The sequence below is a fragment of the Carlito syrichta genome, unplaced genomic scaffold, assembly GCF_000164805.1.
Source record: "Carlito syrichta isolate Samal-C Ts95f unplaced genomic scaffold, Tarsius_syrichta-2.0.1 Scaffold296499, whole genome shotgun sequence".
NCBI classification, from domain to species: Eukaryota; Metazoa; Chordata; class Mammalia; order Primates; family Tarsiidae; genus Carlito; species Carlito syrichta.
In genome coordinates this window covers 863367-880163 of record NW_007240595.1, presented here as the reverse complement: position 1 = coordinate 880163, position 16797 = coordinate 863367, and the positions used below count along the sequence as shown (strand labels likewise).

The following is a 16797-nucleotide window of genomic DNA, read 5'->3' as shown; positions in this document are numbered from 1 at the left end:
TCAGAGAAGTTAGGTCATACTCAAAGACAAATAGCAAATGGCAGAGTTCAAATTCAAATCCAGGTCAGTTTGGTTCCAGATTCCACATTCTTAATTAGAGCAATGTTCTCAAGTTGAGGTCCACACACATATTTTCATGCAGTCTTTCTAACACTTGCTTAAAATTAGTGTTTCATTTTGATAATAGAGCTTTTTAAAGTATAAATTTTTATTTTTATTTTTTTTTTCCGAGTTGGAGTCTCACTCTGTTGCCCAGACTGGAGTGCAGTGGCCGCTCCCGGCCACCGCAGCCTCGACCTGCTGGGCTCCAGCGATCCTTCCGCTTCAGCCTTCCAAGTAGCTGGAACTACAGGCACACACTACCACGCCCGGCTGATTTTTTGATTTGTTGTAGAGATGAGGTCTCGCCAAGTTGCCCAGGCGGGTCTTGAACCCACCGGCTCAGGCAATCCACTCACCTCAGCCTCCCAAGGCACGGGATTACAGGCTGAGCCACTGAACCCGGCTTAAAGTATAAATATTCTGTATCATCTACCTAGTTGTCACAATAAGATTTTAGGGACAGTGTTAAAAGTTTAGGATCTGGTTCACACTAAGCAGTACTATTTAACTCAGGTTAATGTGCAGAGAAAAGGGCACACTCAACACATAAATGATGCATTTTTTGGTCACATGAAGTCTAAATGATACTGTGGCACACAATAATGAATGTTTTATTGTACTTGGAATGAGGGTGAAATTGAGCCATTTCCACTGTGTCATATATTTGCTGAACTTAGCCTCAAGCAATGAGCACCACATTTTAGGTTGTAGTGACAATTTAGTTTAACAAAATATCATCTACATATGAAATTAATGTTGCTAATTTGATAGTTTAGTAGTTTTTTATAATTTGTAAAGTATATTTTAGTATAAAAACTAAAAAGCAAAAGGAAGTCATACCTAGTTTAATATTTGTACTTATTAAACAAAATAAAAATCATTTAATCCAAGTCTAGGGCTCTGCAATTATGCAAGTTTGATAAAAATTTCACTTCGGTCCTATGCCTTTGGGAGCCAACATATTATGGGGAAAGGTGATGGGGCTGGAAGATGTCAGGTTGCTTGGGGGTCCAAAAAAGTTGCCACTGCATAAAGCAATACATGGACTTTCACCTCCAATTTCTTCTGGGGCTCTTGGGGCAGTTATTTGGCAAAAATAAGCTACAAAAGTAGCCCTAGTAGAGGTGAGGGTAATCTCTACTAGAAAGTTCAAGTATGGTTGAGTTCATTTCATTAGACCAGTAGTTCTCAAACTTTTTGGTCTTGGAACCTCTTTACATTTTTTAAATTATTCTAAGATCCCAAAGACATTTTGTTTATGTGGATTATATCTATTGCTGTTTACCACATTAGAAGTTAAAGCTGGGAAAATTGTAAAATATTCATCAGTTTTTAAAAATAGTTGGTTATATGTTAACATGAATACCATACTTTTTAGAAAAAAAATTAACCATTATTTTAAAAATCAATGTTTTTTTCATGTTGTTTTCTCATATTTACAAGCCTTTTTAATGTCTAGCTTAATAGAAGACATACCTGCTTTTGCAGTCACTGTTATATGTTGTTTTGCTTACAGTGTATAAGAATCCAGTCTCACACAGACACACAGTTGGAAGAAACAGGAGTGGTTTAACAGTCTTATCAGATTATTGTGGATATTCTTCTTTGATACTACACTAGTCTTAAATGTTTTTTTTTTTCCCCTGAGGACACATTCCACATTTTATTTACATTTTAAGACTAACTTTAATCTCAAAATCACATATCCATACACCTATTTCCTTTATGTTTACTTCACTTAAACTTAAATGCATGGTTTGTTAAACAGAGACTGTAAACAAATATTTACCATGTCTGTTACATGTAACACACAGGAATAGCTTTTAACAGAAATTCATCAATCCCCCCAACATTTTTTATTATAAATACAGGTATCAAAACAATCCTGAACATATTTTTTATACTACTAGTAGTCAGCACCCACACCGCTTCAAAAATTAACATTTATGACAATATTCATTATACCTGCTACTTTAAACAATTTCAACTGCAGCTCTTTCACTAAGCAAGATGGATAAAGCCTGCCATTTCTGTTTTCCTTTCCTGAGACTTTTACTTTTCAGAAACACACATGCTTCCACTGCCAGCTGACACTTCTCACTACGCTTTCATCTTGTAATTCTCTTTCGGGTACTCCAGGCTTATGTTTAAATGACAGTGCCTTAACAAGAGAAAAAAAAGTATGCCGCATTTTTCCTCCTGTTACCTGAAAACATAATGGGTGTACATATATTAAATATATTCTTACAAATGTCCAGGTCATGTTTACCAGCTGGAATTCTTTTACTTAATGTGTGGGTATTTCGCATTGTGATATTTAATCAAGACATTAACATGAGTAAAAAGTTGCTGATTTAAGACAAGTTTGAGATCCACTAAAATTAATTATTGTATGTTTGTCCTTCTGGAGGCTGTGGAAGCTTCATATTTTCTTTGGACATCATTAGACGTCTTAGCTCCTGAAGTACAACTTTAATGCTATATGAATTTTGCCATTTTGCTAACACTGGTATGCTCCGTGCATCCACCATCCCACTGGAATTATTTATTCCGTTCATATTAATCTTTGTTACAAATCTAACTGATGGAGGAGCTTCTGGGTATTTAGGTCCACATTCTACTTTCAGGCTATATATTCTGTTTTCATAATTTGTCTGTGGAGACTGCCATCTTCTCCTGTAGCCTCGTCTTAAATGTTAATTGGTGGAATTTGAAACTACATCAATGAACTTTTCTTACTGTTTTATTAAAGTCCACTAATCTATCTTGCAATCTGAACTGCTCTTTTACCCAAGCATAATTTTATAATATCAAGCATTGGTCATTTGGAAAATGTCAATTCAGTGACTTATGCAGATATTCCAAATATTGACACATATCATTATACAGTAAAAAAAAATCACACTCTTTAATATCTTGAATTTTATCCTGAGCTACAAATACTGTCACTTTACTTTTGAGAAAATATCTGCCACATTCCTAAACCTGAATAACCACAGTTTAATCTGTCAGTTGTTTTTCTCAGATAGTGCTGGTATTCCATGGGGGGAGGGCAGCTAATTAGCTTGTAACTCAATAGCATGAGTGCAGTATCTCACTTTGATATGTAGCATTAGTACCTTTTACATACATACAATTACTACACATGGAATATAAAAAAGATATATATTTAAGAATTGAGATTTAATGAAATTTTTACTGCTTCATCATGGACAGTCTTAAGTTAAATTAACTTTTTTTTTTTAAGTGGAAATTGTTTTGAGGCCAGGTGCAGTGGCTCACACCTGTAATCCCAGCACTTTGGGAGGCTGAGACATGAAGATTGCTTGAGCCCAGGAGTTCAAGACCAGGATGGGCAGCATAGTGAGAGCTTGTCTCTACAAAAATTAAAAAAACAGTCATGTGTGATGGAATAGTACTCAGGAGGCTGAGGCAGGAGGATCATCTGAGCCCAGGAAGTCAAGGCTGTGGTAGGCCCTGATTGTGCCACTGCACTCTAGACTGAGCATCAGAGTAAGTCCTCGACTCAAAAAATAAAAAAGCAAAGAAAATTGTGTTGACTTTGTGGACCCCCTGAAAGGTTTCAGGGATCCCCCCATAGGGTCTGTAGGCCACACTTTGAGAACTGCTGCATTAGACCTCACATAACAACCCTGGGAACTCAGGGAGGTGGTATGGCTTTCCACCACCAGTGAGCACTACACAGGGTAATAATATAAGGGAACAAGTATTTTATTTCTGCCTTAGAAGAGCAGTTGAAGTAACTCCATGAGGTTAAAATGTTAATTTAAAGGCACATCCAAGCAATGGCTTTTTGATCTTTGGACAAGGGGTAAAGTCAAATGACCCAATTTCTACCCCTTTGCTCTGGCTGTTTTCACCATGACTTAGTTCTTTTCTCTCCTTCCAATCTCCCCTAACCTAGGAGAGTGGAGGGGATAAAAGTTTCGAAGACGATACTTAAGCCAAGGGTAGTATAATAAAATTCCTAAGGGGCCAGGCAGGCTATATGAGTAAAGAGCTCCACTTAAGAAGAATGTGAGCTCAGTGTCTCCAAATTTTAGTTTTTCAAAACACTAAAAACTCAGATTTTTATTTAAATTTTATAATGTTGGCAACTAATTAAATTTTAAAACATAAGAAAACGCCATAGGCCAAACAACATATACCTGGAGCAATCAGTTTGTGACTTCTGTTTAAGTCATAGAGAAATTTAGACTAAACGAAACATCAACTGAAAATATAGAAGGACAGAAACCCCCATATATAACACTACCTTGCCACAAACCATCCCCTTTTAATATTACCATATCTGGATCTGAGAAAAGGGAAATATTTATTCCTCTTTTTTTTTTTTTGGCCAAGGAAAGATAGAATAAGTAACTCTACATCACACTGGAATTAAGAATTTCAAATACCATGTGCATGGGTAGAACAAATTTTTTAAAAATTTTATTTGAGTAGAATTCTCACTCTGTCGCGCAGGCTGGAGTGCAGTGGCACGCTCATGGCCATCACAGCATCAACCTGCGGGGCTCAGGTGATCTTTCCGCCTCAGTCTTCCAAGAAACTGAAACCACAGACATGTGCCACCAAGCCTGGCTAATTTTTAAAAAAATTTATTGTAGAGATGAGCTCTTGTCATGTTGCCCAGGCTGGTCTTGAACCTGTAGACTCAGGCAATTCTCTCACCTCCACCTCCCAAAGTGCAGGGATTACAGGCATGAATCACTGCACTTAGCTAGTATAGAATTAACAAAATAATACTTATTTTAGGGAGAAACACTAGATAATGAGAGAACACCTACTTTGCTATACTGTGTTGTATGTGATATATTGTTTACTTGCTCATTGTCTGAGACACAGTCCTAGGGCAGGACTCTTTCTTTTTCACCATCGTACCTGCCTCTCACCTGCCAGGAACCTGTGTATAGTACTAGAACATAGTACATACTCAATAAATATTTGTAAAATGAATAAATGAATCTCATTAATTTTTCATTATGCAGACAAGAAAACTGAGATTCAAAGAGAATATGCTGTTTGTTCAATATAATTCAGGTAGTAAAGACAGAACTAGGAAATGAACCTAAGTTTCAGTGTTCTTTCCACTAATTTTATCTTCTGAAATTAAATTAAAACCCAAATATTTAAGCTCCTTTTTTTTTCTGCTACTGAATGAGCTGTTCCTAAAATTCCTGTCTTCACAATTTGCTATTCTGAGTTTAATGGCAGCAAGGTTTTCCATCCCAGCTTCCAACAAAGCTTTTAGGAATATAATTGCCATGTAGAAAAATGAGACTTTAAAAAAATCTATCCAACACAGGAAAGAAAGACTCCTAAAAATCCCCAATCCTCAAATTAGATTATTTTTACTTTGTGCGAAGAAAACCCCACCTGTGATTCTATGGATTTCCCCCTAAATGCCATATATCAAAAACTACTGGTAAAAGCAACAAAAAACCCTGAGCCTCAGGAGACTGAAATGAAATTGGAAACTGTACATATTGCTAGTGCATAAACTGATGCAATCTATTTGGAAAAAAATATATAACAACATAAAATGAATCATAAAAATGTTCATATCCTATAATCCAGCAATCTCACTCCTGGGAATTTATCCTAGACAATTTATTCAACAGAAGAATAAATATATATATATATATATATACACACACACACACACACACAAATGTTCATTGCTTCATTGTCTCTAACAGCAAAGAATACAGTAATAATAAAAAACTAAAATACACAAATAGTTGGCTTAATAAATTATAGTACATGCTGAAGATAAATTACTCTTTGGTTGTTAAAAATAATCATGAAGACTAAGTAGTGATACAGAAAAATGTTGTGGTATTAATGAAAAGTAGAATACAAAAGAATTTATATACTCTGATCAGCAACTTTGCAGTCAGCTATTTTTCCATGTAGACAAGAGCTAAAAGGTGATATTCAGAAATGAAAACAGTGGAATAATTTTAGGAGTGTTTATACTTATATTTTTTTCAGAATTTTCTTTAATGCACTTTTTATTACATATAATTTTTCAATTCTTTCTGAAATAAATTTGAATTTCTGAGTTTTTCTCTAATTCTCTCTTAGAAAAGAGTAAAAACACTTGTTTTCCCATCTTGAATAAACAGTTCTCTACTTAAAAAAGAAAAGCTATATAAAATCTCCAAATGTCCACTTTTGAAGACGGACAACAAGATAACAGGGCTATATCTATTCATGCTGTTGTTGCTGTTTAAAGGACTGAAGATGAACTCAAGAATTCAGAGAGGAGAGAAAGGAAGAAGGAACACCGGGGCCATCTTCAGGGTGGTGGTATGTTCCCAAGTTCGTCTGGAGAGAAGCTTGGAGTAGCAAAAAAGCACCACACTTCCCTGCCTCACCTTGATGCAGTATCCTGGCATCATCTTCCCTCTGCTCATTTCACAGGTATTTTCTGAGACCCTGACATCTGAGGAAGCCCAGATGCCTGAGATGTCACAAGGTCATGCTCTACTTCAGAAGAGATGTCACAGAGGACATCCATTCAGGAGTCATGTCCCATGTGCCTGGTGGGGAGGGACAGATCAACTAATGAAAACTATCTGACTGCTACTCAGCTTTGCAGATATAGAACTTAGCTTTGTCTTTTCTCTCAGAGCTCCACTGACCTAGGGAGACCCACACTGAACAAATACCACATGAGCTGTATGTTTCAGCTACATGGTTGTCTTGTGAAGAAGGAGCTGGCTAGAAAATCAGAGCCAAGTCAGTCAACTACCCAGGGCACTCGCTCTCCACCTCGAGATCAAACCATTGATGAGAAGAATGTTAGGTGAACACCGAACTCAACATGGAGTGCTAGGTCCACTCAAGGAAGCCTTCTCTTCAGCCAGGTGACCAGAGGGACAGAATGGCACCCAGAACCCTACCTCTACCCCTTGCATAATCTTGATCCTTGCTCCAGGCCCCACTTACAACATGCCTGATAGTTACCTTCCATTTCCAAGGCTCTGCCCATACCTTCATTGACAGATCATCTTTCCAACGGTAGTTTCCAGGTAATTGAGCTCACCTCTTTTGCACTTACTGGTCAGTTTCGATGTCAAATAGAGGATAATCTCTCCTTAAATCTTGCCTTTCACTCTCAAGACCCCTCTTTCTGCTGCTCACATGCAGTATGTGATTAAGGTTGAAGGAGTGGTGAAGACCATAATACTGTGAGGTCAGAGAGGGAGTGGTCACTGAGGTAAAAGCAGGAGATCTGGAGAGAGACTAAAGGGTAGGCCCAGCTACGTAGCCTCTGGCAAGTCACTCAACACTTCTGTGCCTCAGTTTTCTAATGCATAAAATGAGGCTGGTAGCATTGAACTCTAGGGCAGATAGATGCATTTTGCAAAATGCTTTGGAAATGTTGGCTATTATCATTGTGAAAGCAGATTATAAAGCAGGCCTTAAAGATTAAGATTCAGGATATGTGCTCAGAAAGAGGGTGGGCACTCCAGGCAAGAACAGAGGCAAAAATGCAGAAGAAATGGACCAAGTGCATCTGCAGTAGAAAGCTTATATAGAGGAGAAGATAAGGTAAGGCTGGAAAGGCAGGTGGGCTGTATTCTATTGGCCATGAAGAGCTACTGAACTTTTAAATCAAATAAGTAAAAACATAAAAGTCATGTTTTGGGAATACTGAATATTAACCTGATGGAGGTGTGAAGGATAGAGAGATTGGAAGAGGGTTAGAATGCAGGCAAAATAAGCACAGGAGGGTGTTGAAAACTCTAGGTAAGAGAGAGTGAGGGCCTGAATGGAGTGGCAATAGGGCTTAAAAGGAAGAAGCAGATTTGAGTAATAGAGAAACTAAAGAACATGGCTGTTAGAAAAAAAGAGGGCTTAGGGACAGTTTCATTGTCTAGGTGCTATTCACTACGATATAGAATAAAGAAGAAGGCACCAGTGACTAGGGAAGATTGAGTTCTTTGGACATGTTTGTCTGTAGACTCTCCAAGGAATACTAACCAGTAATTAAGTGACTATATGAGTGTGGGACTCAGCAATAGAGACATGAATTAGTGAGTTAAAGCCACTGAAGAAGACCATGTACTGTGAAAAGACAAAAGAGACAAGGACAGAAGGCTGAGGAACATCAACATTTAAATGATAGACAAATAAAAACCTGAAGACTGACAAGTGGCCAGATAAGTAGGAGAAGGGCAAGAGTTTCTGTAGAAAAAGAAGTCAAGAAGTAAAGTACAACAGAAAGAACAGGTGGTTTTAAGAATGGGAAAAGTCCATTCAATTTGGCAGTTGGTTCACTGATGACTTTACTAAGAGCAATTTCATTTGAAACTGGGTTAATATCTAGATTACAGTGGATTACACAACAAATGTGAAGGTGCCAATGGACAGGATTTGTAGTTTACTGTTTTGGCTGTAAAAGAAAGAGCAAGGAGCCAAGCACAGTAGCTCACACCTGTAATCCCAGCACTTTGAGAGAGGTGGGCTGGATTGCAGGCATGGTGCATGCCTATAGCCCCAGCTACTTGGGATGCTGAGGTGGAAGGATCACCTGGGCCCAGAAGGTTGAGGCTGCTATCATGACACTGCACTCCAGCCTGTGCTACAGAGTGAGACCCTGAGTCAAAAAAAAAAAAGAGGGCTGTAGAGACATGGGAGAATTTAATTTTAGCCAAAAAAGGAACTAAACAAAGAAAAATTACACACACTCACATATACACACACAGACTAACTGAGGGGATGGGATTTTGAACACAGGTTGAAGGAGTTGGCTTAAGAAAGGAGGGATGCCTCCTCCACTAACTGTGAAGGCAGGGAGGTGAGAATAAGTTCATTTATTCAATCAACAATCATTTGTTGAACATGAACTACATGCCAGGAACTGGAAGTGCACAGATAAAAGAAAATCATCCTTGAGCCCTAAGGAATTTGGTGTAACAAGGAAGGCAGACGCAGATCAATAATTACACGAGAGCTATGGTACAGGTGGGCAAGTGAGCAACTGTGACTGCATGGGTCACAAAAGCTTCAGAGAGGAGATGTTTGCAGGGGTTCCAAGTTGAGCAGGGGTTTTCTGGTCCAAGAAAGTAAAAGGTCACAAGATCACGGGCATGTCATGTAGGTTCAGGAGAAAATTTCAATGTGGCATTTAGAAACGTATTTACAGGGTCTGGATGAAAAGGACCATAAAGCAACTAGGAATATAGGTCCCAGAAGCATGGCAGGTTGCTCCAACTCGGGAGGACACCCAAGATGACAGTACAAGGGCAAAAAAAAAGGAAAGCGGATGTGCCCTCTCGGGAGTGTGGGCGAGCAGTTCCGGACGTGGTGGTGGCGTTTCTTTCGGGGTGGGGGGGCCCAAAAACTGTAAAGGAAACGGAGATGCCGGGTGGGCACACAGAGGGTTAAACGGTGCCTCGCGGCTCCGCACTGCGGCCGGGAGACAGGCAAGCAGCCTTCCACCATGCCGGACAGACCCCTAAGAACGGGGGAGGCGCGTGGGGCCGCCTAGGGCCGGGCATTTAGAAAGGGAGGAGCGGCCCGGAGGCTCCTGGAGCCGGCCTAAGCGGTTCCCGGGTCAAGCCACCAGGAAGGGGTCTGGCCTACGTCGCCGCGGCAGCGAGCACCACAACGTCACAGCCCGGGTTCCTCAACAGTTCTGAACCTGGCACAACGGGCTGCGCGGAGAAGCACTCAGGGCGACCAAGACTCCGAAAGGAGGTCGACGACTACCAGCAGGAAGAGGAAGCTGGCGGCCGACGTGCAAACCAGCGACACCAAAGACGCCCCGTCCAAGGCCCGGCCCTCTGGCCGGAAGTGATGCGTTGGCCCCGCCCCGTGTTCGATACGTCGCGAGACTTCGAGGAGGCCTTCCTCTTTCGTCTCGGCCGCCACCATGGTAGGTGATTTTTTTCTTTTCTCTGCTTCCTTGCTGGCGGGCCCCCGATTCTACTCCCATTGTCCCCAGCCACCGACCTCCCGACCCTGACCGGGGCTTCCTGGCCGCATGTAACCGGCTGCAGAGCGGGGCTGTCGGCGTAGGCCCAGGGCCGGGATTCTGGGTCCGCGTGCTCAACCCAGGGTCGGGTCTGTAAGCCGCGCGGGCCCGAGCGCCATCCTGATGAGTCCGCGCCAACCTGGGCCGTTGGGAGGTCACCTCGACTTGGCTGAATGCTCCAGGGAGCCCGTCCTAGGCTGGCAAGCGTCGCCCCCTGCCCATTCTTACTCAGTCCTTACTTATAAGCCTCTTTCCCACACAGCCATCCAGACTGAGGAAGACCCGGAAACTTCGGGGCCACGTGAGTCACGGCCACGGCCGTATCGGTAAGTGCCGGCCTGCTCTCCTGGTCGGCCTCGAGCTCTCCTGGGTGCTTGGTTAGTCAGGAGTTAGGTAACTTAGAAGTGGATTAAAACAAGACCTTTCTGTGGGGCATTTTGACAGCTGTTAATTTTTTCCTCTCTGAGGGTCCTTCAGTACTGCTGTTTTCAGAGAATTTCACATCAGCGTGGGAATAAAAATGGAGCAGGTCACAGTATTGCATTATTGACATGGAGTACGTAGGACTACTGTGATGGGGGACACTGAAAAGATGTTTCCCCGTAATTTTCAAGGAACAGTAATACTGAAAGCGGTGTTGTAGGCTGGGAACAGCATAAGCAGGGGCTCAGAGGTGTGGGGAAATGCTCTGATTTCGAGAGAGGCGGTATTGAAGGGCAAGAGAAGGCTGATGTTAACCATGAGATTTGCATTCCTGCAGGCAAGCACCGAAAGCACCCCGGAGGCCGTGGTAATGCTGGTGGCTTGCATCACCACAGGATCAATTTCGACAAATAGTGAGTGTCTTTGGACTGCTTTTACTGATGATTGATTTATCAAGGTAGAAACTTGGGAGGTGGGGTGCATTGGGGGCTGACATTGATGGCTTGGGTGGTAGGAGCATAGGAGTCTGGCTTAGAACATTTAAAGTCTGGAAGCAAGCCTCTTACAAACTTGCTATTGCTGCCTTTTGCCAAGTTAACACTTGATGGGAACTGAGAACCTGTCATCGAGGCTAGAGTCACACTTGGGTATCGGCTGTTGCCTTAGTGTGCTAGAGTCCTCGAAGAACAACTGCTGACCTTATTCACTGGCTGTGGGCTTTATGGCATAGTCAGTCACCAGGTTAGTGACATGGTTCAGACTGACCTAGACAACTGGTAGACTTATGTTCGCAAATTAGGGAATGACACATTCTGTTTTTAATTTAGAAGACCTCTATTACAGGAGTGTGTAATTGTTTTTTGTAAAATGCAATTAAGTGACTTGAATTTTAGCCCTGGCACTGTACATAACCTCAGTAACTTACTCTGGTTCCATGGAATAAAGCTAGCCTTTTCCTCAAGATAAGTCTTTGATGGTTTTTAGACATTTGTTTAATTAAAAATGTATTGTGTGCCTGTCACTGTTCTACGCCAGTAAGCAATTTACACTGCAATAAGGGGAGATAACTATAAAGAAAGTAAACATTACTTCTTAATTGGAGTGAGGTTATGAATATGTATTGTTGTTTTCTCTTCCCAGTCACCCAGGATATTTTGGGAAAGTTGGTATGAGGCATTACCATTTAAAGAGGAACCAGAGCTTCTGCCCAACTGTCAACCTTGATAAATTGTGGACTTTGGTCAGTGAGCAGACAAGGGTGAATGCTGCTAAAAATAAGACCGGAGCTGCTCCCATCATTGATGTGGTGCGATCGGTGAGTGAATTGGGTATTGCTGTTATATGATTCCTTGCCGTCCCTTATAAAACAGGCTTACTCTTATCCACAAAATCTATACTTCCCAGTTAATTGCCAGACAATTCCACCTTTTGGTAACACACAACGGCCAGAATGGAACTCAATTACTCCCTACCTTGTTCGTGTTTTCCCTCTCAGAAATGAAAATAAAGTGTTTACTTTCTGATTCAAGCAAAACATTTGGAGAGTGATACTTCGCTCCCTCATTTCTGTGTCACTTTATTTTTGCTTGAATGTCTTTCCTTCGGTAGCAGTGCCTAATGTCTTTGGCCTGATAGTAGCAGGTAGGCCTTTCTTTTTTTTTTTTTTTTTTTTTGGGTTGTAGTTTCACTCTCACCCAGACTGGAGTGCAGTGGCTGCTCCCGGCCACCGCAGCCTTGACCTGCTGGGCTGCAGTGATCCTTCCGCCTCAGCCTTCCAAGTAGCTGGAACTACAGGTGCGCACTACCATGCCCGGCTGATTTTTGAGTTATTGTAGAGATGAGGTCTCGTCAAATTGCCCAAGTGGGTCTCGAACCCGCGGCCTCAGGCAATTCACTCACCTCAGCCTCCCAAAGGCGTGGGATTACAGGCTGAGCCACCGAGCCCAGCTTTTTTTCTTTTTTGAGTTTGAATCTCACTCGGTTGCCCAGGCTGGAGTGCAGTGGCATACTCAAGGCCACAGCAGCCTCTACCTGTTGGGCTCAGGTGATTCCTCTGCCTCAGCCTTCCAAGTAACTGGAACCACAGGCATGTGCCACCATGCCCAGCTAATTTTTTGATTTATTATGGAGATGAGGTCTCGCCATGTTGCTCAGGCAATTCTCTCGCCCCCACCTCCCAAAGTGCTGGGATTACAGGTGTAAGCCACAATGCCTTTCGAAGGTGGTCTTTTTAAAGGTCAGAACCCTAGGGAACCTTTTAGTTCATCATCAAATTGTTTAATGTCCCTTGAGCAGTTTTGGTGGTCATACTTACAGCACTGCTGGGAATGTGGTTGTCCTTTTATTTATTGGGGTAGTTGGGCAGATGAAGGTTTGTGCTTTGCCGAGACTAGAGTCACATCTCGACACCACTCTTGTCCTGGTGTGCTAGAGTACTCGGAGAGAATTTGCTGGTCTTGATTCACTGGTGGAGGCAATCAGTGCTCCCATTAGTGCCCAGGTCAGAAACATACCTTAGTTAGTTAGAAAGTGAGTTGGCAGGCATCTTTACTCAGGGTTGGCATCTGGCCGTGGTATGTTATAAACTTTTTTTCTCTTCTTCTAGGGCTACTACAAAGTTCTGGGAAAGGGAAAGCTCCCAAAGCAGCCTGTCATCGTGAAAGCCAAATTCTTCAGCAGAAGAGCTGAGGAGAAGATTAAGGGTGTGGGGGGAGCCTGTGTCCTGGTGGCTTGAAGCCACACGGAGGGAGGTTCATTAAATGCTAACGAATGCTTTTTTCTTATGGTCTCAGTGTAGGTTCTTTGAATCTCTACATCCTTACCTGTACATTGGGAACCCACCTAACAAGTTCTAGGAGTTACAGGTTATGCAGACGTGGGTTCCTGATTCACCTCAGAAAGCATATGGTAAAGATAGGACCAACATTTTGAGGCAGTGATTATAAACACTTTCATTTATAAAGTGAGAATGATACTTGTTGATAATTGTAATACTGGTTGAAAGGCCTGTTTGCATTGTACTCTAAATTTTACAGTGAATGGGAGAATGTATCCATAACTGTTCCGTGGAACGAAGATTGAGTTTTAATGGGTCACATTCTAAAGAGGGACAGTGATAAGTCTGAGGCAGTTTTTCGGGACTTAATTCCTCAACTTAAGATTTTTTCATTGTGGCTTCTTCATCTTGAACCAAATTCTTTTAGTTACTACCAGAATATGCAGAGTCAAAATCCTGACTGGATCCAGCAATCTGAATTTTAAGCATACCAGGACTTTTTTGTTTATCAAAGTGGGTTAGATTTCAGAAAGCAGTTGTGAGGGATTTATAGGTCCCTGTGCATAGGGGTCTTCATGTTTAAAGAAATCATGAGGTTGCGTTTTTCTTCTAGTCTGAAAAGTAGTGCGTAAAATTAGAAAATTCTTAAGGCTAGAACGGAATCTTTTGCTACAGCTTTATAGCTCTTCCTGAGATTTTGAATCTTTGATTCAGAATAAGGCAGCCTGCACAAAGAAATAATGAAGATGGTACTTACACTACTGGGCTTTGGCTAGGTGTGGTGGCTCATACCTGTAATCCCAGCACTTTGGATAAGAATAGAGGATTATAAGCAATCCTGAAACCTTTATTTGGGTGGACAGTCATTGAATGTATTATTTGGGTTTGCATCTTTATGTGCTGATGGAGAAAAGTAAATTAATAGGGGCTCACCTATAGAGACCTTCTAATAAGGAAACTGAGTCCTAGTACCTACAACAGATGATAATGAGAGACTCCATTTAATAATTTATACCCAATATCTGTATAACACTTGGACTTGATCCAGTTTCTTCATCTTTAAAATGTAGGTAAAGGTGTCTACCTAAAGATTATGTAGATGAAATAAAATGGAAAGCATGCACTATTTTGTTTGACCTAGTAATTTAAGTGCAAGCTATCATAGGAGCAGGTGGTGGGATCAGTTAGTCTTCCTGTGATTGATCCAAGCTGAGGGAATAGCAAACTGATGAGTTTTAGGAAAACTTAGAAAAAGGGGTGCTATGGTGGGAGATGATCCTGGAGACAGCTTACTCTGAGCTACAGTGGGAAGCTGCAGGAAAAGGGGTAGGATTCAAAAAGCGTATAATAGGATTGGAGTAGGGCAGGCCACAAAGTTAGGCATGGAAGGGGCTAGAGTTCTGGGGAAGGCGATCACTAGTTTAATAGCTGTGGCAGATGCTGCTAAGAGCTGCCTTGTTGCTAGCTTGATTCCCTAGAATATACACTCTGGTTCTTCCCCAGGTGGTACTCTTATCAAAGAAAGCTGGGTGACATGAAAAGCCCGATAATCATGTCCCAAATGAGTGCATGAAACAGACCTAGAGTGGCCACTTAGCTCTGCTTTATAGGACCAGAAACCTTCAATCTTGATCTTAATTTCATTTTAAGAGTGAGGGACACAACGTTGCTGAAAACAGACACTGTTCTATGTGATGAGTTTTGAGCCCCGATCCACCTTGATGCCAGTGCTTTCTTGAACTCTCACTAACTGCCAAGTTTTGACTAGCCTGCCCTGTAGGCGTGGAGGCTCATGCTGCCAATCTCTTCCGTGGCTGACTAGTACACAGGGTTGACTAGATCTTCCTAAAAAAGATTGGCGCTTTCAGTTACCCTCCAACTCAGTGGCCTTCAAGCATTTGTTCATGTACAGTACTGAAAACGTAATACCCAGCTGGTAACTGATTTAAGAGCATAGAATGGAAATGATATAGTTACTGGCTTAGTATATTAATGTGCTTTAAGTATATATTCATCCAAGCCTTGGAGTTGCAAGTGTCTGCAACGAAATTTGCAAAAGCAGACCTCATCAAAATCAGTTAAGTCGGATTTATAGGCGGTTTTTTTTTTGGAGTTTCTTACCCAGGCTGGAGTGAAGTGGCATGCTCACAGCCACTGCTGGGATTAGACGATTCTAATGCACCTTCCAAGTAACAAACTCAGGCAATCCTCTTGCCTCGCCTCCCAAAACGCTGGGATTACTAGCGTGAGCAACTGTACCCGGTGGACTTAAATTTCAGTTCAATAAATGCATTAATACTGGACGCGGTCGCTCACACCTATAATCCTAGCACTTTGGGAGGCCAAGAGAGGATCACTTGAGCCTAGGAGTTCGAGACCAGCCTGGACAACAGACCTCTACAAAAAATTTTGAAAAACTTAGCCTGTACCTCCAGCTACTCGGAAGGCTGAGGCGGAAGGATCATCTGAGCCCAGGAAGTCCAGGCTGCGGTGATCGTGCTACTGCCTGGGCGACAGTGCGACTTCGACTCAAAAATAAATGCATTCCTATTCAGTGCTAACTAGCCCAAAAGCAATCACCCCTGTGGCAGAAACCGAAGCCTAGAGACCTTCAGTGCCCGGAGCTCCTGCGGCCGCTTTCCTTGGTCGGCATCACCAAGTCTGGTGTTCTCACAGCACCCACCAGGATTTGGGTCACTCCTCGGCCGAGAACCACTTCCGGGGGACGCGAGGTCCTAGTTCCGGGGACACTGAGTTCCCCGACCCCGGAAGCCGGACCGGCACTGTCTTCGGCCTCTAGCCCGGCCATTTCCGGCGCGAGCGCAGCCGCTTCCCCAGTCTCGGCGGGAGGTTCAACTCCGCCCCCGTTCTTTCTGCGGCCGTGGGTCCTTTTCATGGCGGAGGACTGGCCAGCTCTGCTGCATTTCGCAACCCGCTTGGGGTGCGTTGACGAACGGGAAGCATCGGCCAGGCGCGGTGGCTCACGCCTGTAACCCCACACTTTGGGAGTCCGGGGCAAGAGGATTGCTTAAGCCCAAAACTTGGAGACTAGCCTAGACAACATAGTGAGACCTCCCAAAATATATATATTCTTTAATTAGGTGGAAGGATCGCCTGAGCCCTAGGAGGTCGAGGCTGCGGTGAGCCGGGATAGCGCCGCAGCGCTCCAGCCTGGGCGACAGAGTGAGATCCCGTCTCAAAAACAGAACGATGCACGTTCGTTACCTACACTATCAAAATGGGAATTTCTAAACCTCTAGAATCAACTTGGGCTAAGAAAGGACTTGCACACACAGGAAAATGTTCTGGAAGAACATAAAACTTAGGAAAAAGCAGTTTCATCTTATGAGCTTGGGGGAGGCAAAACTTGTACACTTTTTTTGTTTTGTTTTGTTTTTTGAGTTGAAGTCTCACCCGGTCGCCCAGACTGGAGGGCAGTGGCCGCTCCCGGCCACCGCAGCCTCGACCTGCTGGGCTCCGGCGATCC

The 16797-nt window shown here is 42.6% G+C and overlaps 2 protein-coding genes across 2 annotated transcripts; one reads left to right on the top strand and one right to left on the bottom strand.

The window, feature by feature from the left end:
- Positions 1–2483: 2483 nt before the first annotated feature.
- Positions 2484–6527, bottom strand: LOC103256810 (ubiquitin-conjugating enzyme E2 variant 2-like). Its single transcript, XM_021710652.1, has 2 exons — positions 6504–6527; positions 2484–2756 (listed from the first exon to the last, which is right to left on the bottom strand). Exons 1-2 carry the CDS (start codon positions 6525–6527, stop codon positions 2484–2486), a joined length of 297 nt encoding a protein of 98 aa, XP_021566327.1.
- A 3411-nt stretch (positions 6528–9938) lies between these two features.
- On the top strand, positions 9939–13313 carry RPL27A (ribosomal protein L27a). Its single transcript, XM_008054573.2, has 5 exons — positions 9939–10012; positions 10374–10437; positions 10872–10947; positions 11675–11849; positions 13140–13313. Exons 1-5 carry the CDS (start codon positions 10010–10012, stop codon positions 13266–13268), a joined length of 447 nt encoding a protein of 148 aa, XP_008052764.1. The 5' UTR covers positions 9939–10009; the 3' UTR covers positions 13269–13313.
- Positions 13314–16797: the final 3484 nt, after the last annotated feature.

Bases quoted from the DNA above. Each gene is read 5' to 3' on its own strand.
- LOC103256810 (XM_021710652.1), bottom strand. From the start codon at position 6,527: ATGATGCCAGGATACTGCATCAAG. The intron at 2,757-6,503 runs GTGAGGCAGGGA...CAGTCTCCACAG, and splicing joins TGCCAGGATACTGCATCAAG to ACAAATTATGAAAACAGAAT.
- RPL27A (XM_008054573.2), top strand. The intron at 10,948-11,674 runs GTGAGTGTCTTT...TTCTCTTCCCAG, and splicing joins AGGATCAATTTCGACAAATA to TCACCCAGGATATTTTGGGA. The intron at 11,850-13,139 runs GTGAGTGAATTG...CTCTTCTTCTAG, and splicing joins TCATTGATGTGGTGCGATCG to GGCTACTACAAAGTTCTGGG.